Source organism: Typopeltis vanoorti, chromosome 4 (genome assembly GCF_054136105.1).
Source record: "Typopeltis vanoorti isolate ZY-2024b chromosome 4, IOZ_Tvanoo_1.0, whole genome shotgun sequence".
Lineage (NCBI taxonomy): Eukaryota > Metazoa > Arthropoda > Arachnida > Uropygi > Thelyphonidae > Typopeltis > Typopeltis vanoorti.
The window spans coordinates 111042528-111062988 of record NC_143552.1 but is presented as its reverse complement, the minus strand read 5'-3'; the positions used below and the strand labels follow the sequence as shown (position 1 = coordinate 111062988).

Below are 20461 nucleotides of genomic sequence, written 5' to 3'. Positions count from 1 at the left end.
GTGTACTTGGAAGCAGAAGAACTGAATAAGAAAGGTCTACAGTGTTGGGAAAATTATAAGGATTATCTATCATACAGGTAGGTTGATGAATAACTTGTATTAATAGTTTGGCTTCCCTTCTAGCTTGACCTGTGAAGTTGGAGAAAGGAAGCCAGTGTGAGTTATGAACATTGAAGTCTTCAAAGAAGATGTTTTCGCTGTTTGGATAATTAATTAGACTGCATAAAATCAACTTTCAAAGATAAATAGAGATGAGCATGATCATCTGAATTAGGAGTAAAGGCAGCAAATTAAATCTGAAATCTTGAGTCAGAAGACTTAAGAGGGGATGTGAGGTTTAATAACCTTTGATATGGAATGTCAGACCTGACAAAAGCATGTATTCCACCCTTCTTACAAAAGGTATGATGGAAAGGATTCCATTTGGTCTGGCATCTACTGTGTTAGGTTGTTGCTAATAACAGCACTATTAATATTAATCTTTTACAGATCTACAAAACTTAAAATACAGATCTGTGATATAAAGCGATAAACAAAGTTTTTATATTATGGAGTACCCTAGATCAGTTATTCTGATGGCAGCTTTCTCAAAATGGCTTTACTTCACCTACTCATTACTGGATTTATTCTCATCTTTTAATAGTATTATTTTTATGCTTTTAACTCCTTTATTCATACCTGCTTTAAATTTAAATTCAGTGGAACTTCATCTTATTATTTTACCTATCACTAATATCATACTTGTTCATAACTAACTGCAATCTCCATTCCAAATTTCAAAGATCGTTATTTCAAAGATTGTATATATCAAAAATATATACAATCACTTCATTAAGTTTCATTTTATTTTTAATTAAAAAATATAGTTGCAGTCAAAAGGCACATTCTGATCTAGGGTATTTTGCTTATCTTTTTATATCAGATTACTGACTTCAACTTGTAATGCTTTTGTAACAATTTTTCTTAGTGTCTTCTCAAGTTTGTTTGCATAAATCTTACCTATAATGCTTAGAAGGGAAATTCCTCTAATCTCTATCTCTCTCTTTTTTTTTTTTTTTTGAAATAGATATTCAGAGGTCTATGCTGCTTCAATTATATGGAATTCAATTTTTTTGACCAAGCTTGATCACATTTGAGCACCATCTCCATATTTCAGCCTTTAGATATCACTACTCTAGCTTCTTTTCCACATCTCAGATTTCTGTCTGTTTTAAACCTCAAATATTACACATTCTGTATTGATATGTCTGATTGCATTCCTCTTGAATATTTTCTACCCACTGTTCTGTCGCTTCTTGTTTCATTCAGTAGTCTTTTAAGTAATTACTTCAGACATCTAGAATATCTGCAGTTTTCATGTTACCGTTATCATCTCTGATTCTTTTTACAGGATTCATTCTTCCATTTCAAAGCTCATTGAATATCCTCTAGAACAGTTTACTACTTTTGTGATCATTATCTTTTTAAATTCTTCCTAAAGTCTTCGCCCTTACTTTACTACTTTTGTTTGATTAGCCATCTTATGACAGTTCATGACTTAGCTGTCTTACATTTTTTTTCTGTATTCTTTCATTTCTGTTGACTTACTTGCCAGAAACTTTAAATGAGATTTCTTTTTTCCAAGATTAACTTCTTGAGTCCATCATAAAGTGTTTTTTGTAAAGAAATTTGTTACGAGGCTCTCTGGCTAAATCAGTCAGCATTTTTTTTTTCCCCAGAATATTCTACTTCAAAATTTTCAATTTTTCTGCAGTGTATATTAAAGTTATTAGTTCACTCTACAGCTCATGGCTCTTCACATGAAATTAATTTTAACAAAGTTGTTATAACAACTAGACCTTACTGAATTGACTAGCAGATATGATATTTTCCACTTTGGTTCAAGTTTTATCCAAAAAGTTGAAGTTATTTAAGATCTTACTATTAAATACTACATTTATCAACCATGCCTTGATTTTTCTAGATTTTATTATTTTAGACCTAATAGTGTCCGCATGATTAACTTAGTGACTTTGTGCTTCACAACCATATGCCTGGGGAAGGAGTGCCCTAGGTTAGATTCCCGTCGGAGATGAAGGATCTTCCTCAGCCATAGCCAAGTTAGCCGGTCTTGGGCGTGGACTTTTTCCCCAGTTTATCCTGGGGTTTTTCATCCCACAAACAGGCAAACTGGACCTGTGAACATACAGGATACAGCCATAGGACATATATAGACAAAGACAGAAGAGGAGATAGGTGCCATCTGTCTAATTCTACACCCATTAGACATTCATGGCTCAGCCATGAGTGATCCAACCTTCCATTAAGGACTACAGGAGAGGATAGGATAGACCTGATAGTAATAGATTTTTGGTTTTTGCTGCAAACATATCTTGTCCAGTGTATTCTGAATCAGTGTAGCATAAAGTAATTTAAGATAATTATTTTCATAACTGACATGTAGAAAATGTTAGCAGTTGATTATATTAATTTTAATAGTATACATGCAACACTACATGAACAAAATAAATAAAATTATTTATTAACAACTAATGTTTTAACATGTTTCAAACCAGCTTCATAGCTCAAAATCCTAGTCACAGTAGTATACCATGCTTCTGAGAATCCAGCAGCCATATGAAAGTAATTCAAATTTGAAATGCAACAAATAACTAAAGACTTATCATTCCACACCCTGCCAGGAATTTAGTTATATTGCTTGATTCAATAAAAATTGCCTCTTAAAAAAAATAATAATAATACCAACTGACTATGGTACATATTTCCATCAACAAAAACATGGATGTGAAGAGTACAATTAAATTGCAGTACCCATCGTGATAACATTAATATATCATGGATATGAAGTGTAAGATGGCAGATATAATTCTTCCTCTGTGGCTGAGTGGGTGGTTAATGTGAATATGCCCATGAAAGTTCACCTACATAAATTAGTGCCATTAGTGGGCTAAAGATTAGATCACCTGGTTCTCTATACTTTTCTTCCAAACTGCTTCAGACCATTCAGTAAGCAAAGTGGTGATCTCACAGTGGGCAGTGAAATTCATCTATTACGTAAAAATATTTACAACAAAATCCATAATGGGCATCAGATTCACAACCTGTTGATTGGAAAAATTATCCATTTAAGAGCAGATATACTATAAATTAGCAAGGTGGCAGTCTCATAGTGAGCAGTGAAGTTCATCCATTACTTAATACATAAATTATGGTTTGTGTGAATATTGTCAGAATTAATATGAATATTTTGATAACTATATCTGTTCCTCAGTACAGTAGGCTACATCAGCATAACATAAATTTTAAAGGTAATAATTTTTTTTCCATCAGAGGTGTCATGCCAGCAGTGTGAAAGGTTGACAAAAAAGTACCAAATTAGTGATACTTCAGCATACTATGTGTACTATAATGCAGCTTTTTTCTTTTTGTGTGTGTGTGTGTGTATATATATATACACACACACACAATCGGGTCTCTTTTTATGCGGATTTGAAGTTATGCAGTATAGTACACCCAAAGATATGAGACCTTTCGCACTTCTGCGCATGCCAACAGAAGGAGAATCCATTCCGATAATAGGGTAATCCAGCGTTTCCCAAACTTTTCCTAGGACGGAACAGTTCACAAATCCTGAAATTTTCATGGAACACCTTGGTTATTTTATATTAATTATCAGTATTTTTATTAATGTATTAATTAATAATTGTAAATTTAGCTGATTTTTATTATTAATTAATAATTTACCATTATTTATTAATTGATAATTGATCATTATTTATTAATTAATAATTAAACATAAAGGATGGGTTTTTAAAAAGGAATACACTTCATAACATGAAGATTACAGGTGAGGTTGCAGCAGCAAATGAAGAAGCAGCCAAAAATTTTCAAGAGAAGTTAGCCAAAATTATTGAAGATGGTGGATATTGTCCCGATCAAGTGTTTAACACTGACGAAACAGGATTTTTTGGAAGAAAATGCCTAGTCGAACTTAAATCGCAAAGTCTGAGAAAAAAGCAAGTGGGTTTAAAGCAAGCAAAGATTGAGTACATTGTTACTTTGTAGCAATGCATCAAGAGAACGAATGTTGAAACCCCTCCTAGTAAATCGAATGTTGAAACCCCTCCTAGTAAAGCTCTAAAAGACAAAGATCTAAAACAGCTGCTGGTACATTGGATGGCTAATACAAAGGCCTGGGTAACAACTGCTGTATTTACTGAATGGTTCAATAATTGCTTTGTACCAGAAGTGCAAACATATCTGAAGCAAAAAGCCCTAAATTTTAAAGTTTTATTAATTGTTGACAATGCACCAAGTCATCCGCATTTAGAACATCCAAATGTGCAGGTAGTGTTTTTTTCCACCCAATACAACAAGCATTATTCAGCCATTAGATCAAAGCATAATTGCTACTTTTAAAAAAATATTACGTTAAGCACACTTTTCAATTTATATTGGATAAACTAGAAAATGAATCATTAACAGTAACTGACGTTTGGAAAAAATTTTCTATTTTGGACTGCTTAAATCATGTTGCATCTGCTATCGCTGAAATAAGACCACAAACTCTAAATGCCTGCTAGAAAGCAGCTTGGCCTGGATGTGTTGCAAACAGTGCAAACATCTACATTATCAACTGAAATCATTATTTTGGTACATGAAATTGGTGGAGAAGGTTTTGATACATTTAGCCAGAATGTAGACGAATTGCTTGTGGATAATGTCTTAAGTGACGATGATATTATTGGATATCGATTAACTTTAGATATCGTCGAAGATCCAGAAAATGATAGTGAAGTGGAAGAAAAACCTGTCCTCCTCACTGCAAATATAATTCGAGAAGGTCTTGAACTGTACAATAAATTGAAAAATCATTTTCTTGTTAATGACACAAATTCTGAACAAGCTTTTAAATTCCAATGTGAGCTGAAGAACTGTATGTCTGGATATCGTGAGCTGTATAAAAGAATTAGTGAAATCATCATTGCAAAGTTTAATCACTGATTACATTGTCAGAAGAAAAAAATCAGCACAGAACGAGGGTGAAGCTAATTCTGTTTCTGAAGAACCATTGCCTTTACCATACAGATCTGATGCGCTGACTATCTCTTCTTGTGATGAAAGTGATTTTGCACCAGTTCACAAATGTTGCCAAATATTGTCTAATGGCGATGATAATTCTGATGACAAAAAAAAAAAATGTTACTTTTCAATAAAATTAAAGGAATAAAGCTTTAAAACAAACTGAGGCATTCTTATTTTATTTTCCTGAATTTTCATAAACTTTTTTTTTATGCTATTTTAGGTTTATTTTAATTCTTTGCTTCAGTTTTATGCAGTTTTAGAAAATTATGGAACGTATCCCTAATTTTTCAATGTAAATTTAGGCCTTTTTTGTGCGATTTTTTATATGTGGTTTTCTGTGTAATGTATCTACTGCATAAAAAGAGACCCGACTGTTTATATATATACATATGTAGGACCTTGATATAAAGATCAAAATGTATGGTAATTATCTTGGTTTATATTAAATTGAAATTATTACTGTAACACAATAGTTACCTCAATCATTTTATTAAAATGAAGGTGATGAATTTGTTTTAATAAGACTTGAAAATGTTGTTCAGAACTGCAAATCCAACCACATAGAAGAGGCCTTAAATTTTTTGGAGAATATGTAAAAGTAAAAAGGCCGGAGAAAAGAACAAATAGAGAAGTTTAAAAAAAGTGCAAAGAGAAAAAAAATCTTAACCTATTCAGATGAGAATACTGAAATGGTTGGGATATGACCTAAGACATGACTGCCTGCTTTTACAGTTGTTGAGGAAAAGCTAAAAGGAAGAAGACCACTTCAAGCGAGATGCTGCCAACAGTATACAGAGAGAGGGATTTATTTCACTATAATTTGTTAATAAATATAGTGTTTGTATATTATGTACAAAAATTACTTTTTTTATTGTTGTATCAAAAATATAGTTGCTTTGTACAAAAATACAGTTGCCATTTACAGAATTGGTTGACAGCTTGTGCCCATTCAATTGCTAAAGAATGCGATGAGCCAGTGGAATGGATTACACCTCTAGGCCTACCTGTTTCACAGCCATATTATATATTATCTAAAAGACATCTTTCTGAATTTGTAAGTAAATATTACTTTATATTTAAAATATATAGAAAAGCCCTTTACATATCCTATAAAAAATGTGGTAATGAAATGTGTAAACTAGAAACATACCATATTAATATAATTTGTGCTACCAAGCCAAAAAAAAGTGCTAAAATTGAAATCCTTATAATTAATGAATATAAGATATTTATTCAGGGAAAAGCATGAAATTATGAAAATAATTTTCATATTATACCTGAAAATAAACTTTTTTCAATGGGGGGGGAAATAGTTTTGTGTCAAGTGATGTGAGCAAATTTCAAAATGGAAATTTCATTGCTACTTTTTTGTGCATGTGGCTTGTTTGATATTGCCAAAAGCAAAGAAGAGTAGATGGATTAATTGAGCTATTAGAAAATTAGCTAATTTATATTTATATTTAAAATATAAAGAAAGTTGGGAGGGGGGGGACTGGTTTCTGGTTGTAAACCTAGAAAGCAGGAAATATCAACAGACTAAGAATGTTTTGAGCAAAATTTTCAGCAAAGGTCAGACCTAATAATAATAGCCCTTGCTGTGTATTATATATAATAATAATAGCATTTCTAATAATAGTAATCATCTTCTACTTCAAGCTATAGGCTATTTAAGCCTTGTGGCTTCTTCCAGTTGATGTTCCATGATAAGTTTTGGTAATCGTTTCTGATTCATTCATTTATTGCTTGGTTGCACTTTGATATTCAGCAGTGGTATCAAGTAGCAAACTGCAGACTTCTTAAGTTTTCCTTATTCTTTCATTCATTCTGTTCATGTCTCATCACTTCCCACCTTGGAGAAATTTCATTTCTTCTACATGAAATCTGCTTCAATCTCTCTCTCTTTGCCATAGTTTGTTCATGTCACTTCCATGAAGACATCGATATTGCCATTAGTTTTATTTCAGAGTGTTTTCCTTAAAGTCCACATCAGAAAATAGTTAGATTATTAAATCTTGCTATTTTCTGATGAATATCTACTTCTCCATGATAGGGTGTATGTGCCATCCCAGAAAATTAAATTTGTTTACCTTTTCAATAATTTGATTTTCTAGTTAATTTTAGATTTCATGGCCATTTACCTTTAAATAACATCAGCTTCACTTTTAGTTGTGAAATTAGCTTTTTATTTTATATACCTCATATGACTTTAATCCAGGTCTTCATTTCCTATTGAGGAAATGAAGCCTTCCATAACCACTAGTTGAGTGCAATTGCATTCACTTATTGCAGCATCTATTAGGTTGTAGAAGTCATCAACTTCAATATTGCTATGAGAGCTTGTTGGTGAAGTTGATGATTTCTACAACCTAATAGATGCTGCAATAAGTGAATGCAATTGCACTCAACTAGTGGTTATGGAAGGCTTCATTTCCTCAATAGGTAAGAGGTTTCCATTTGAAGAGGCATCGATTGGACAGTGTGGCACTTCGGATTTTGAAATGTCCAAGGATAGCAACTAATTTCTTTTTCTATAGGGAACCTAAAAGAGTATGGACATAGTGGTCTTCAAATAACTCAACAGCTGAAATAGATTATATACCAGTTGAAAATTCAGAAAATGTTCAGAAGACAAAGATAATAAATAAATTTAATACATATCACAAATTAGTTAATTTGCCATTCAAACCTACCTTGACAAAAACAGAAATAATTGGTTCAGGAAAAATATGATCCAAAAATAATTCAGAAGCAGTCACCCACTTCCCTACCAACACTGCATTAATGAGCTATGGTGGTATGCCTTGGAAAATAATATTCACTTAAAAATAATAAAAGAGGAGATTCTGCTGGCAAGAGATATATAAACCAACTAAATATTGGTGGGGGGGAAAGAAACCTAAACAACAGAAGAGAAATCTGAAAGCCAGGGCAAGCAGTAGATACTCATTACAGCAAACCACTAGGGATCATAGAAATAGTTTGTTATAGCACAAGGTTCGTTATAGTGCATTTAGGGAAAAAATCCTTGATTCCTCTACTCAATTCCCATGAAACAAAGGAAATGACTGGAAAAAGAAAGAAAAGGCTAGAAAGACTAGAAGGAATTGCAAAAAATTGTACATTGATAGAACAATATTTATGTATTGCATCAATCATACACAAACAAATAAAATGGTGGAATGAACAAAGGAAATTACAGGAATAGAATATGAGAAATTGTGAGAAATACCAGCAAGGAAATCATCACAGGGAATCATGTAAAAAGAACAAGGAATTAGGGAGAGACAGAACTAAGGAAATGGTCTGAAATTGCACAGAACACAAAGGATTGAGATTATATTAAATAAGAATTATTAATTTGACATAACTGTGTGCATTTTTTGAAGATAAGGATTATGTAGTATATGGACCACAACTTTGATCAGGTTGAGATGTTATAATTAGATGTTGAAGATGAAGAACCAATAATTTGAGCATAGTATCTCTATGCTTAAGATAATCCCATATATTTAGCATCTCTGTAACCTAGTTGGATAAATTAAAAAAAGGGGTGCTCCATTACTAAAGAATAGTTCTGCTTTCTTTGTTTTAACAACAAATATAGGAGCATCCTTTACCCGAAAACAAAAACCTGAACTAATCTAAAAATAAAACTCAAAAAATCTCCTCTCCTGTATACAATCCACATCCAGTGCTTTGTGATGGTCTGAAATTATAGTATGAAATGAAGACAATTAATTTTGATGTTCAGTTGCTAGATTTTCATCCATGCTGGAATCTGGAGAAATGAGACTGCAGATGCAGCTGCTAGGTCAACTCATACTTTTTCTATATGCTATTTGCCCCCCCCCCCCCCCCATATAGACTACAGACAGTTAATAAGATCAAATTTAATTAATCAGTAATCATGGCAGGAAGTACTGAAAATTAATTATTTAGAGTCTAGTCAGTGTAGAAACAGAAGAGAGGAAACTGTTCTGTTATATACAATATAATAATAATAGCATTGCTAATAATAGTAATCTTATTATACTTCAAGATATAGGCTATTAAGCCTTGTGGATCCTTCTTCTGATCTGTCAGTCATCTTACATGTTCTCATTTATTGAGGGCCAATGACTCACATAAGTGTGGAAAATGCAAAGCTTGTTTTATTTCTAAGTTGAGAAAGGAATGTAGTTTTTATTAATCTGTCTGAGCCATATACATTCAAGCAGACCTTGACAAACTGCATGAAGCTTATAACTTTTTAAAAAGAATTCATTTATTCAAACACATTTGATCATAATGTAATTTATGTGTATATACCACATCGTCATTTTTTTAAAAATATGTTTTCATGTTATTTACTTATTTAGCTGTTTATTTTTTATTACCATGTAATGAAAGGAATAAAATAAAATGAAAATTAAGCATCAAAATAAGAAACAAGTAAGTCAGGAAGTAACGGAAATCAGGTAAGTGATGTTGTTAGTAAAACGAAAGAAGTTATTTGGTTTGGTGACTCTATAATAAAACATGCTATTGATGAGTGAGTTATAACTTTGAGTTTTCCTGGAGCGAGAATTAATAATATGAAGGAATCAATTCAAAAACAGAAAAGAAAAGTAAATGAATTCATAATTGTAGTAGGCACTAATGACTTAACTAGTGATAAGTTCAGTATGAGAGAGGATATGAAAGAGTTGGAAGACAAGAAAGTAAAGAGTGAGAAAGTGAAAATCGTCAGTCTTTTACCTCTATGATAAAAATGAATTAAGCAGAAGGGCTATGATGACAAAACAATTCAATGCGTTGGCTGTGTAGAAGGAAAGGATGCGAGTTTTTGGATGTGTGGAGTGAGTTGGAGGGAAGATTGGATTTGTATAAGAGGGATAACCTACATCTGAATGCATTTGGTGTTAGGAGTCTAGAAAAATTAATAACTGCTATGAGATCTAAAGGGAGCAATGGTGAGAACATGAGTGTAAGAGCAACAATGTTATATAACTGTGTTAATGATGGGAATGGGCTTTGTCATGGAAATATTGACAAGGAGATTTTGACTTTGATTTTGACAATTTTGACTTTGTATTCGCCAGTTCGGACTCATCAAATGTGTGCAAAGATGTCTGCATGTATAAGGCATTAGAGAAGAATAGAGACCTTCAAGTTGACCAAATGTGTCATGCAGACTGCAGACCAGAGTATACAAAAGAACATGCAACTAGATTATTGTCTGTACATAAATGCTAGGAGTATCAGAAACAAAGGGATAGAGTTTGTTCCCTTAGTCAATATGTTGAGACCTTCGTCTTGTCTGATTGCCCAATCAGACAAGATGAACACAAACGAAACATTAAATACCTCCATTTTGAAAAAACCGGCCTTTCTGACCATGCACTCCGAACATACCACAGAATTGATTGGAAAAATACCAAGTCCCTACACCGAACCAAAACCTGGTTTTAGAGAAAATTTAAAGAGTCATATGAAATGCTCAAACACAAATCTCAACAAAAATGATGGCCTAACCATTTAAAGAATGTGGAGGACCCATCTGCAGCCTGTATAACAACCTAAACTAGCCATAGAAAAATCCCACTACAAGAAGACAACCTGGTGAAGTGTTTGTAACATTCAATAGCAACTGAAGGAAATCATATTATAACAATCAGAACTGTACAAATTATTGTAGTTGTATTTATTTATTTTTTTAATTAATTTTTTTTCTTTATTTTATTTTATTTTATTATTATTATTTTTTCTTATTTTTTATTTATTTATTTTATTTTATTTGTTTATCACTAGAGATCAGGCTAGGGAAAAGGATTAATTAACGACGTAGATTTAGTTTACCGGCATACAGGGCTAGAGCATGTAGCTTGGTTCCCTATACACTTGTATCCTTCTGATGATGACCTTGATACAGGGTTCGAAACGTCAAGTTTTATTTTATTAGTAATTAATAAAATAATCTGTTCAACACGTGTGTTTTTGTGTCCCTAAATTTATAAATATGAATGCTGATCACCGTGTAACCTTAAAAGAAAGAACAGTCAATTCTATGTAAGGTGTTCAGGGCATGATCAGAAAGGCCAGCTTCACCATAGTTATTATTATTATTATTACAGGCAACTCCAGGGAGTCGACTGACTCATCGAGGGAGGCCTTAACATCATGTCAAGAACAACTATTCGATATTCACACAGTATCTATCATACCTCGCCTTGAACTCGTTCACAGTCATGGCGCCCACAACAAACTCTGGCAGCTTATTCCACTCATTCACCACTCACCAAGTTAAAAACCTAGCTCTAACAACCTTGCTAACCACATTCTTGCTCAGCTTCCATGTATGGCCCCTAATCCTCCTACCACCAGTCCTATTTTCAACAATATCTTCTGAATTAATCCTATAGAAACCCTTCAGTAATTTGAATGTCTTAATCATATCACCCCTTTTCTGCCTATCAACTAATTTCTGCAACCCACAAATCTTCATCCTGTTCTCATAAAGTTCATTCCACAGATCTGCTATCATCTTGGTCACTCGTCTGGATCCTCTCCATCTCCTCCCCATCCAGAAGAAACCCTGGCTCCCATATCTGGGCACAGTAGTCTAGATGGGGTCTTATCAAAGCTTGATATAGAGGAACAATAACTTGTTTGTCTCTGCTTCTTAAAGTATTTTTCAGCAACCAAGTGATTTGATGAGCTGATTTAGCCACTTTTGTGCCCCCTAAACTTCAACTCTCTATTCACCAACACTCCCAGATCCTTGACCTCGTCAATCTCCTGGAGCACGGTTCAACCAATGTGATATACTGCTGCTAATCTTTTCACCCCAAAATGCATAACCTTCACTTTGCCACATTAAATTGACATCCATTTTCCTTTGCCCAGTCCTCAAAACCATCCAAATCATCTTGCAAAATTTTGACATCCTGTGTGCTCATTATTGCTCTACCCAACTTTGCATCATCAGCAAACAATTGAACACTTCCTCTCAGATTCTTTCCTATATCGTTAATGAACAAATTGAAAAGTAGTGGTCCAAGAACAGAACCTTGCGGCACACCACTAGTCACAGGCCATCTTTTGGACTCTACTCCTGAATAAACCACTCTCTGATATCTCTCCATCAACCACCCTCCTATCCATCTCACCAACCCTATATAACAGCCATAGTTATTCTATTTAATGTGTCGTTTATGTTCTTTTTGTATAATAGGAATTGTGCATCCTGTTTCCCCTATATATGGTATGTTACAGGTACAATTATATACGGTATACTCCAGGGTGGGCCAGTGGAGGGAGTGGGTCTTTGGATGAGTTGAGTAAGCTTTTTAATTTTGCAGGAGGTTTAAAGGTGGCTTTGAGGTTGTATTTGTAGTATTCTGTTTATTTTATCTGATGTCCCTTTAATGTAAGGAATGGTTATAGTTTTATTGTAGTCTGGTTTATCTTTGTTTTTTATTGAGGTCTTGTAGAGAATTTTGTTAATAGTGTTTTGATTGTAACCATTTTTTAGAAAAGTATTGCTGATAACTTTAAGTTCATCTTTCAAATCTTCAAAGCTCTGTTTTTTAGAGTATTAATGACACCCATCACAAAAACTAGGTGCCATTAATACTCTAAAAAACAGGGTTTTGAAGATCTGCTCCAGTGGGCATGCACTGAAAGCAAACTGCAGAAATCAATTTATAATTTAAATGATATGAAACACAATGACCCAACAATATGGCCTAGAAATGTCAATGGAGAAAACTAAAGTCATGGCTTTTTATGGAAATAATCCTGTCAGAAGCAAAATAGTAATTTTTCAGTTTTTTTTTTACGTGACATTTTGTCTCTTGTTTTTAACTTTACTTTTGCTCTTATTAAACTGTGATCTGAACAGACAGCTCCTCTATATGCTCTTACATCATCATAAAGATTCCACATTTGTTCATTTCCTGGAAGTATAAAGAAGGATTGAAGAATTTCCTTAAGTATTTTTTCAAGTAAATGTTATTCAAAAATATATATTATCTATTTCATTTTTAATGTTGCATTTTAATGCACATTTCATGACTTCAGGTTTTAATCACTAAATTACAGGATCCAAGCCAACAAGATCAAAAAAATTGGGAACTCCTAAACACAATATGCTTGCTGTTATATTGGCAGCTATTCTTGCTATTCTCCAGGAGGTTTCGGTATGAAATGAATTTCAGTGTTTCCAAAATATAGACCTGTTTTATTTCTTGTAAACAGGTGCTTCTTTCACTTCTACATATTTTTGATAATACTCTGGTCTCCATTCAAAGTCAGATTTTTTCTTCTTGGTCTGCCTTACACTTTCTAGCCTTTCCTGGCATGAATACATTACATCCATAGTCTCCAAAATTTTTGATGTTTTCTCATTCAAATCCTACATCTCATTTGTACTACTAACACTGACTCTGAGCTTCATGATATTTCATAATCATTATCTTAAACACCAATCTCTACCATTCTCCAGTGGACTGAGGATAATCTAGTGAATTTTAGTTCTATCAAAACACAATTCTGTCTTATTTCTTTTAAAGCTTACTTTTAATAATATTCTGATCACCATTTACAATCACTTTCCTTTGTCTTGAGTAGGCTTTTGCATCTAGCAACTAAAATACACAAAATATCGTCAGGTCCATAGCCTCCTCTGTCTCCAAAAAAACATGCTTTTTCATTCAAAACACTACTTCTCTCATGTAGTAATTCTGACACTTTATTAATCCCAGATATGCCACTTTATAATATTGTTCTCACACTTGGGATGGTATATCCTAAAAATATGTGATTGTATCCAGTAAAGTTAATACTTTTAATAGATTATCCCCCCCCCCTTACCATGGATTTGCTCCATTCTCTTTTTCATAGACACAGTTTCTGCATATTATGTTTATATAGCATCATCAAAGGTGCAGCTTCACCAAACTGGCCACCATTTTCCTCTAAACATTAAAAAAAAAATGCATATAAGATTTACATGTGAAATGAATATACTTCTGCTGTGAATATTCTGCTGCCTTATAAAGATCAATTCAGTGCAGCAAGACTGTTAACTGAAAGTCACTCCCAGATAAAAGGTGTGTATTTGTGATTGGGAGATGAAGAAAAGGTTACATTGTAATTACTGTTGATGGGTAGTTGGCATTGGCTTTTCCAAGATTGCACTACTGTACTGCTAAATTGGAATTTATTTTTTGTGATGAATAGTGATTGCGAATCATGTTTTTTAAAGTTTTCACAACTATACTTAAAATTTACTTTTGTATCAGTGATAAAAGATAAATATCCTATTATATGTAAAAAAAAATTATGTCTGTTTGCAAGTGACATATCTTCAGGACACCTACTAGAGAGCATTTGTCTTTGCATCAATTGCTCTTTTTTTTTTTGAATCACATACAGGGTGTTCGGGATAAATTTGACATATTTATAATTAATTATATTTTTCCGTAAGTTACATGTATTAACACACACTTCTCTTCATTTAAAAGTTTGGACCCTTCTTCATTCATATACAAGATGTCAGAAAGGATGGATAGCTGGAACCCACCTGAATCATGGAAGAGAATAACTTGTATCATGATGATTCGTGCCCGCCATCAAAATAAGGATATTACGACTGCTGCCCAATGCTCCCTGAATACAGTAAAAACAATCAGGCATGAACTAGAGACTTGCAATGGTGACTACGAGGATGTAGCAAGAAGAAAGATCCCTAGCAGACGATCTGATTGCGTTCGTACAGCAGAATTCCTCGCAAATCTGCAGGAACAGGTGTTGAAGAACCCTGGCATTGGAATTCGGGCTTTGTTCGTGGAGTTGCTAACTGTAGTCAAGCCCTGGATAACAAGGGTAGCCAATGGTAGGCCGTATGTATGGCAGCAGGATTCGGCCCCTTGCCACACCTCTGGGAAAAGTCAAAAATTGCTGTCTGAAAATTTCTACGACTTCACCAGTCCAAATGTTTGGCCTCCAAACTCCCCAGACCTTAACCCCATGGATTATTTTGTATGGGGCGCAGTTGAAAAAGACACCAATCGCACTTCCAGTAATACAAAAGCCCAGTTAATGGATAAAATTAAAACAGTTTTTGCGGCCCTTCCCAGGGAGACTGTAGCATCAGCTTGTTCGAGGTTCCGAAGCAGAATTGAAGCTGTGATCGATGCTAATGGTGGTTATTTTGAGTAAATCTTGTTGATAGTATTGTAATTAACTCTGCCTGTAATGTTTTTTTGTCAATTCATTAAATTTAATAGATACAAAGAAGATTTTCTTTTTCCTTACGAAACTGTCAAATTTATCCCGAACACCCTGTATATCATGTAGAGGAAGACTCATTGTCTTGGCTCGCTCTTGCTCACAGATTTTTCTTGAACTTTCCTAAGCATGTAACTTTGAAATACACAGAGAAAATTAAAATGGCTAAATATTGGGAGTTTCCTACATAATGATATTAAAATATAAAATATTGCTGAACATAAAAGCTTTTTTCTTTTCTTTTTTTTTTTTTTTTGTACTAAATGTAATTTTTAACTTGAGGGGCATAGAACCATTATTGACATTGCTAAATATTTAATTAATCTCTAAAATCTTTTCAATTTCCATTGACATTACATTACATGACATTATGTCATGAAGTAACTTTTATTAATTTTAGATGGATTGATGCAAATGAGAGAGACATTAAATAAATTATTTCTCAATTGTCTCAATCATTAAATGAATTTTGATGAATGAGGAAATACTTAGCTATAGTTACAGTCTAGTTAAAGTGAAATATATATTGATCTTTAATTGACCATGATTTATAAACATCTAATACCAACAAGTTTTGCCGACTGGGCTGTCCAGCTTCTTCAGGACAGCCCAGTCGGTAAGAGAAAACTCAAAGTGGCCAGTACAGAGAAAATGGAGTAACACTATCGTATAAATTTTTCTCTGTACTAGCCACTTTGAGTTTTCTCTTACCGTTATAAGCCCTGAAGAAGCTGGACAGCCCAGTCAGCGAAACTTGTTGGCATTAGATGTTTATAAATCATGGTCAATTAAAGATCAATAAATAAATAAGTATCATCACATACTCACATGACTGAATTTAGGCTAGCTTTGATTGATGTTAGTACCTCATCCTTGCTCACTCAACACAGATTTAATAAAGAGCTGACTAGATATGTCACATAGCTTATGGAACCAAAAGCTACATGACATAAAATATATATATATATATATATATATATATATATATATATATATATATATATATGTGAATATTCTTAGACAACACAATGTTGGTCATATTAACTATTTAAACTCATTCACCATTCATGCTCTCACCACCCTGTCAGACAATGCATTCCACAGTACAACTGCTCTCCATGCAAAAAGCCATTCTTCACTCTCTTGCTCACTACCTCCATTCATAACATATGCAGATGGCCCTTATCCTTCTTCTACCATATGAAAGAACTCCCTGGTGTCAACCCTGTAACTACCCCCTCAACAATTTAAATGTTTCAATCACATCACCTCTCCTTCATCTATCTGCCAAACTGCGGTCCACAAGCCTTCAGGCTATCCTCATACCTAAAATTGTACAGTCTTGATATCATTTTTGTTATTGAGATCTACCCTATCCAAGGAAAATTTAACCCATTCAAATCCTGGTGACTAAATCTGAACATAGTGATCCATGTGCAGTATGATTGGAACTTTATACAATGGGATCACCACTCTTCAATCTCTGCTGGTCAACATCCTTCTTAGTATTGCAGCAGTCCTCCAGATTACCTTCATCACCTTTGCAATATAAATTAAAGATGCCAAGAAACTGGACAAGTAGTCCAGTCATGAAGTGACTGGACTACTTGTTTATAGAGGCTGATGACTTCACATCAATTTCCTTAGCATCCCATAATGCATATGGGATATTTGTATATGGAAATATGGCTTCTGCATTACTTCAACCTTGGTATTACCTCTGAATCTGCCTCCCACTGATGAGATAATAAAGGTCGAAAGTAGACTGGATAGTGGCCATTCCCATAATGAATAGCATTATACATGTCCATAAGGATATGTGCATTGCATTATGGGATACCAAGGCAATTGATGCGAAGTCATCAGCCTCTATATACAAGTAGTCCAGTTGTGAAGTGACTTCACGTGCAGACTTTGCTTGGATAAAGGATGAAACCAAGAATATAATTTCTTGGCATCTTTAATTTATAGTATAACCAAGTGAAAACACCTTTGCAATATTATTATTATTAGACACCTCCAGGGAGTCCAAAGACTCATTGAGGGAGGGCACCTGCTCTACAACTCTGTCTCCACCAATTGACCACAACTACACCAACGTCATCTACTGCCGCCCACCACCACTAGTATTTCCAAGGACAATCGCAAACATTCATGCCCATGGCAGGATTCGAATCCAGGCTGGCCGAGTGGTTAGCGTATCCGCTCTCCAGCCAAAAGGCTGTGGGTTCAAATCCTGCCGTGGGCATGGATGTTTGTGATTGTCCTTGGAAATACTAGTGGTGGTGGGCAGTAGATAGCATTGGTGTAATTGCGGTTCATTGTAGTTGGTGTGTGGAGAGAGGGCACCTAGAGTTATAGAATAGGTGCCCTCCCTCAATGAATCTTTGGACTCCATGAAGATGTCTAATAATAATAATATTGCAAAGGTGTTAAAAGTTTTTTTCACTTGGTTATACTATAAATTAAAGATGCCAAGAAATTATATGGGTTAATGACTTCTCTCAGTGCTACAGTTTAATTATCCTTATATTTCAAATACTTCTAGGATTTGTAAATACACACACACACTACTCATTTCTGTTTCCATAACAAGTCCTGCTGACTTGTTAATGGAAACTTCTTGTTAAACTGACTTGTTATCCCACTTCTCGGATATTAATCCTCCACGCTCCCCTGATCCTTTCCTCTGTATCATCCCTGATGTTACTCTCTTCTCCCACACCTAAATGTCACCACCACATCCTTGACTATCTTAATCCTTTCTATAGCCAACATCTATTCCTGAAACCATCTTTTACACTTCTGATGCAGTGACTTCTTGTCCATCCTGTTCCTTCTCTTTCTGTCATTTTCTTCACTCATGCCACTCATCTCTCCATTCACAGACTTACCTAACTTGCTTCCCTGCTCTTCCACAATACCTCTTGCTTCCTCGGGTGTTGCATTCACTTCAGTCATTTTCTCTTGCAGCAACAGTTTCTCCAACTGACTCACACCAAATCCATTAGAATGTAGCCCATCTCTTTTATAGATCTTTGCCTGTCCCTCAAATTCATCCCATATATTCACAAAGTGAACTCCTTTCTTCTTACACAACTCTGCTAGCATTCCACTCAACATTGTTACTATTCAAATCATTTGTTAAACCTACCACTACCAACTGTTTTGCTCACGAACGAACTCTATTATTACATGTGTACTTGCTCACGAACTCCTCTATAATGTATTATTACATAATTATTACAAAGAAATGGCAGCATATGTCTTTCACTTATCAACTACTCTTGTTACTTTATTATAAGAGGCAGATTACTAAAACAAGAGTGCTCTTATCCATGCTGATAACATTCATAAATAACATTGCCCTCATCCACCCAATGCTGTGTATGGTCTCTCACTAATTTCTCAAAAATCATAACAGCTGAAGAAGAAGAAATTGATCTGCAGCTTGACACTTCCATTCTACCACCATCCTTATGCAATGGCATACTATCTTACCCTCCTTCCACTCCTTGGGTATCTTTCCCACAGCTAGACTCTTATTGAAAAGCCGAGACATTCTCTTAAAACATACAATGAAATCCCATCCAGTTCCCTTACCTTATTAACATCCAAGCACTTAGTATTTGAGACACCCTTTCCTCATGCATAACCAAAACTTAAAACCCTCCCCATCCTTCTAGTAATTAAACATACTTTTCCAGGATGAAATACCCCAATAAAGTGATCATTAAACAACTCACTATATCTTGTGCATCATTTACCTTACTGCCATTTTGTCTGATGATGTCATTCTTCCACAGTCATTTCTCCTCCTGCTGGCTATGTAACAAAAGAATTCCTTTGGACTTTCATTGCATCTCAGAGTTAATCTCTTTTCATATTCCACTTTTGCTTTCCTTACCATGCTAATCACCTTCCTGGATTTATCTTTTATTTCATGCAAATGTTCTCCACCTTATACTTTTTTTTTTTTTTTCATAGCCTTCTTTTTATCTGCAGTTTTTGCTTAGCATTGTTAGTCATCAACTTTACACCAGATTTTGTTTTTTTTTGCTCAAGGTATACAACTTGCCATTGCTGCTAATAAAGATTTCTTTACTAGTTTCCATGCATTGGTGATATCTTGTCCTTCCATTTCTTCTATCCATTGAACTGCCCTAAGCTGATCTCTAAGATTATAATAATTACCTGCCTTTATAATTCCACATAAAAAAAAATCCTTTCCCCTTTATATTTCTGCATGTCTGTTCATCCCCTGAGTCAAGACTACATGGTCACTCTCTCTCTGTCCAACTGAGTATATATAGAGGATGACATTTAGTTATAATCAGATCCTCTGATGCTAGGACTAAATCCAAAATTCTTGAGCTTCCTGTTTCTTCTGTTGTGCATTGCCTAAGGCATTTCCCTTAAGAATTCCCTAAATTCTATTCTATTACTATCATATGTATGTGTTTCTTCTTCCCAGCTTGTACTGTTGCAGTTAAAATCTCCCATAATGATCACTCATTCTGCATTTGCCAAATTCAACTGCCTACACATTTCTTGCTCTTCACCATCTGGGTTTCCTAGCCTATAGCAACATCCCACTAAATATCTTGTCCTGCCTACCTTCACCTCACATTATATACTCTCAAAACCATTAGTGTCATTTCCCTTCAAATCCTCTGCTCCTCATGCTCAACCACTGCATTTGTTCTTCCTATCCTTCCAAAATATGCTATACCCATCTACTTCTATTCCTGTCAGTATATCATCTTCCGTCAATGGTGTTTCATTGATCCCAGTAATCTTTGGACCAGCTGAAGCTCTCAGTGCCACTAATTCATCTCCTTTATTCTGCTACCCCTGGCATTTGTACAAAAAAACATCAATTCATTATCAGTATTGTAATACCTATTATTCCCTCGACTCCATTTGACTCTGCATTATACTATGTTTCCCACATCTCCCTAGTGACTATCCCACAAGAGGCCACCCCAACCTCCATCCACCCAATAAGTCTAGTTTCTCTGCACTAATTCTCTCACTTACTTAGAACAACATTTTCTCCAGATGCCTACATTCATAATGCAAGCCTTTTTTTTTTTCAACACAT

General features: G+C 34.4%; 1 protein-coding gene across 1 annotated transcript in view; it reads left to right on the top strand.

Moving 5' to 3' along the window:
* Nucleotides 1-20461, top strand: part of PolrMT (mitochondrial RNA polymerase) — a 603530-nt gene that overhangs the window by 463273 nt on the left and 119796 nt on the right. The window contains exon 26 of the mRNA XM_090391417.1: nucleotides 6011-6139. Within this exon, the coding sequence (XP_090247543.1) occupies nucleotides 6011-6139 (129 nt within the window). The remainder of the gene's footprint in view (nucleotides 1-6010; nucleotides 6140-20461) is intronic.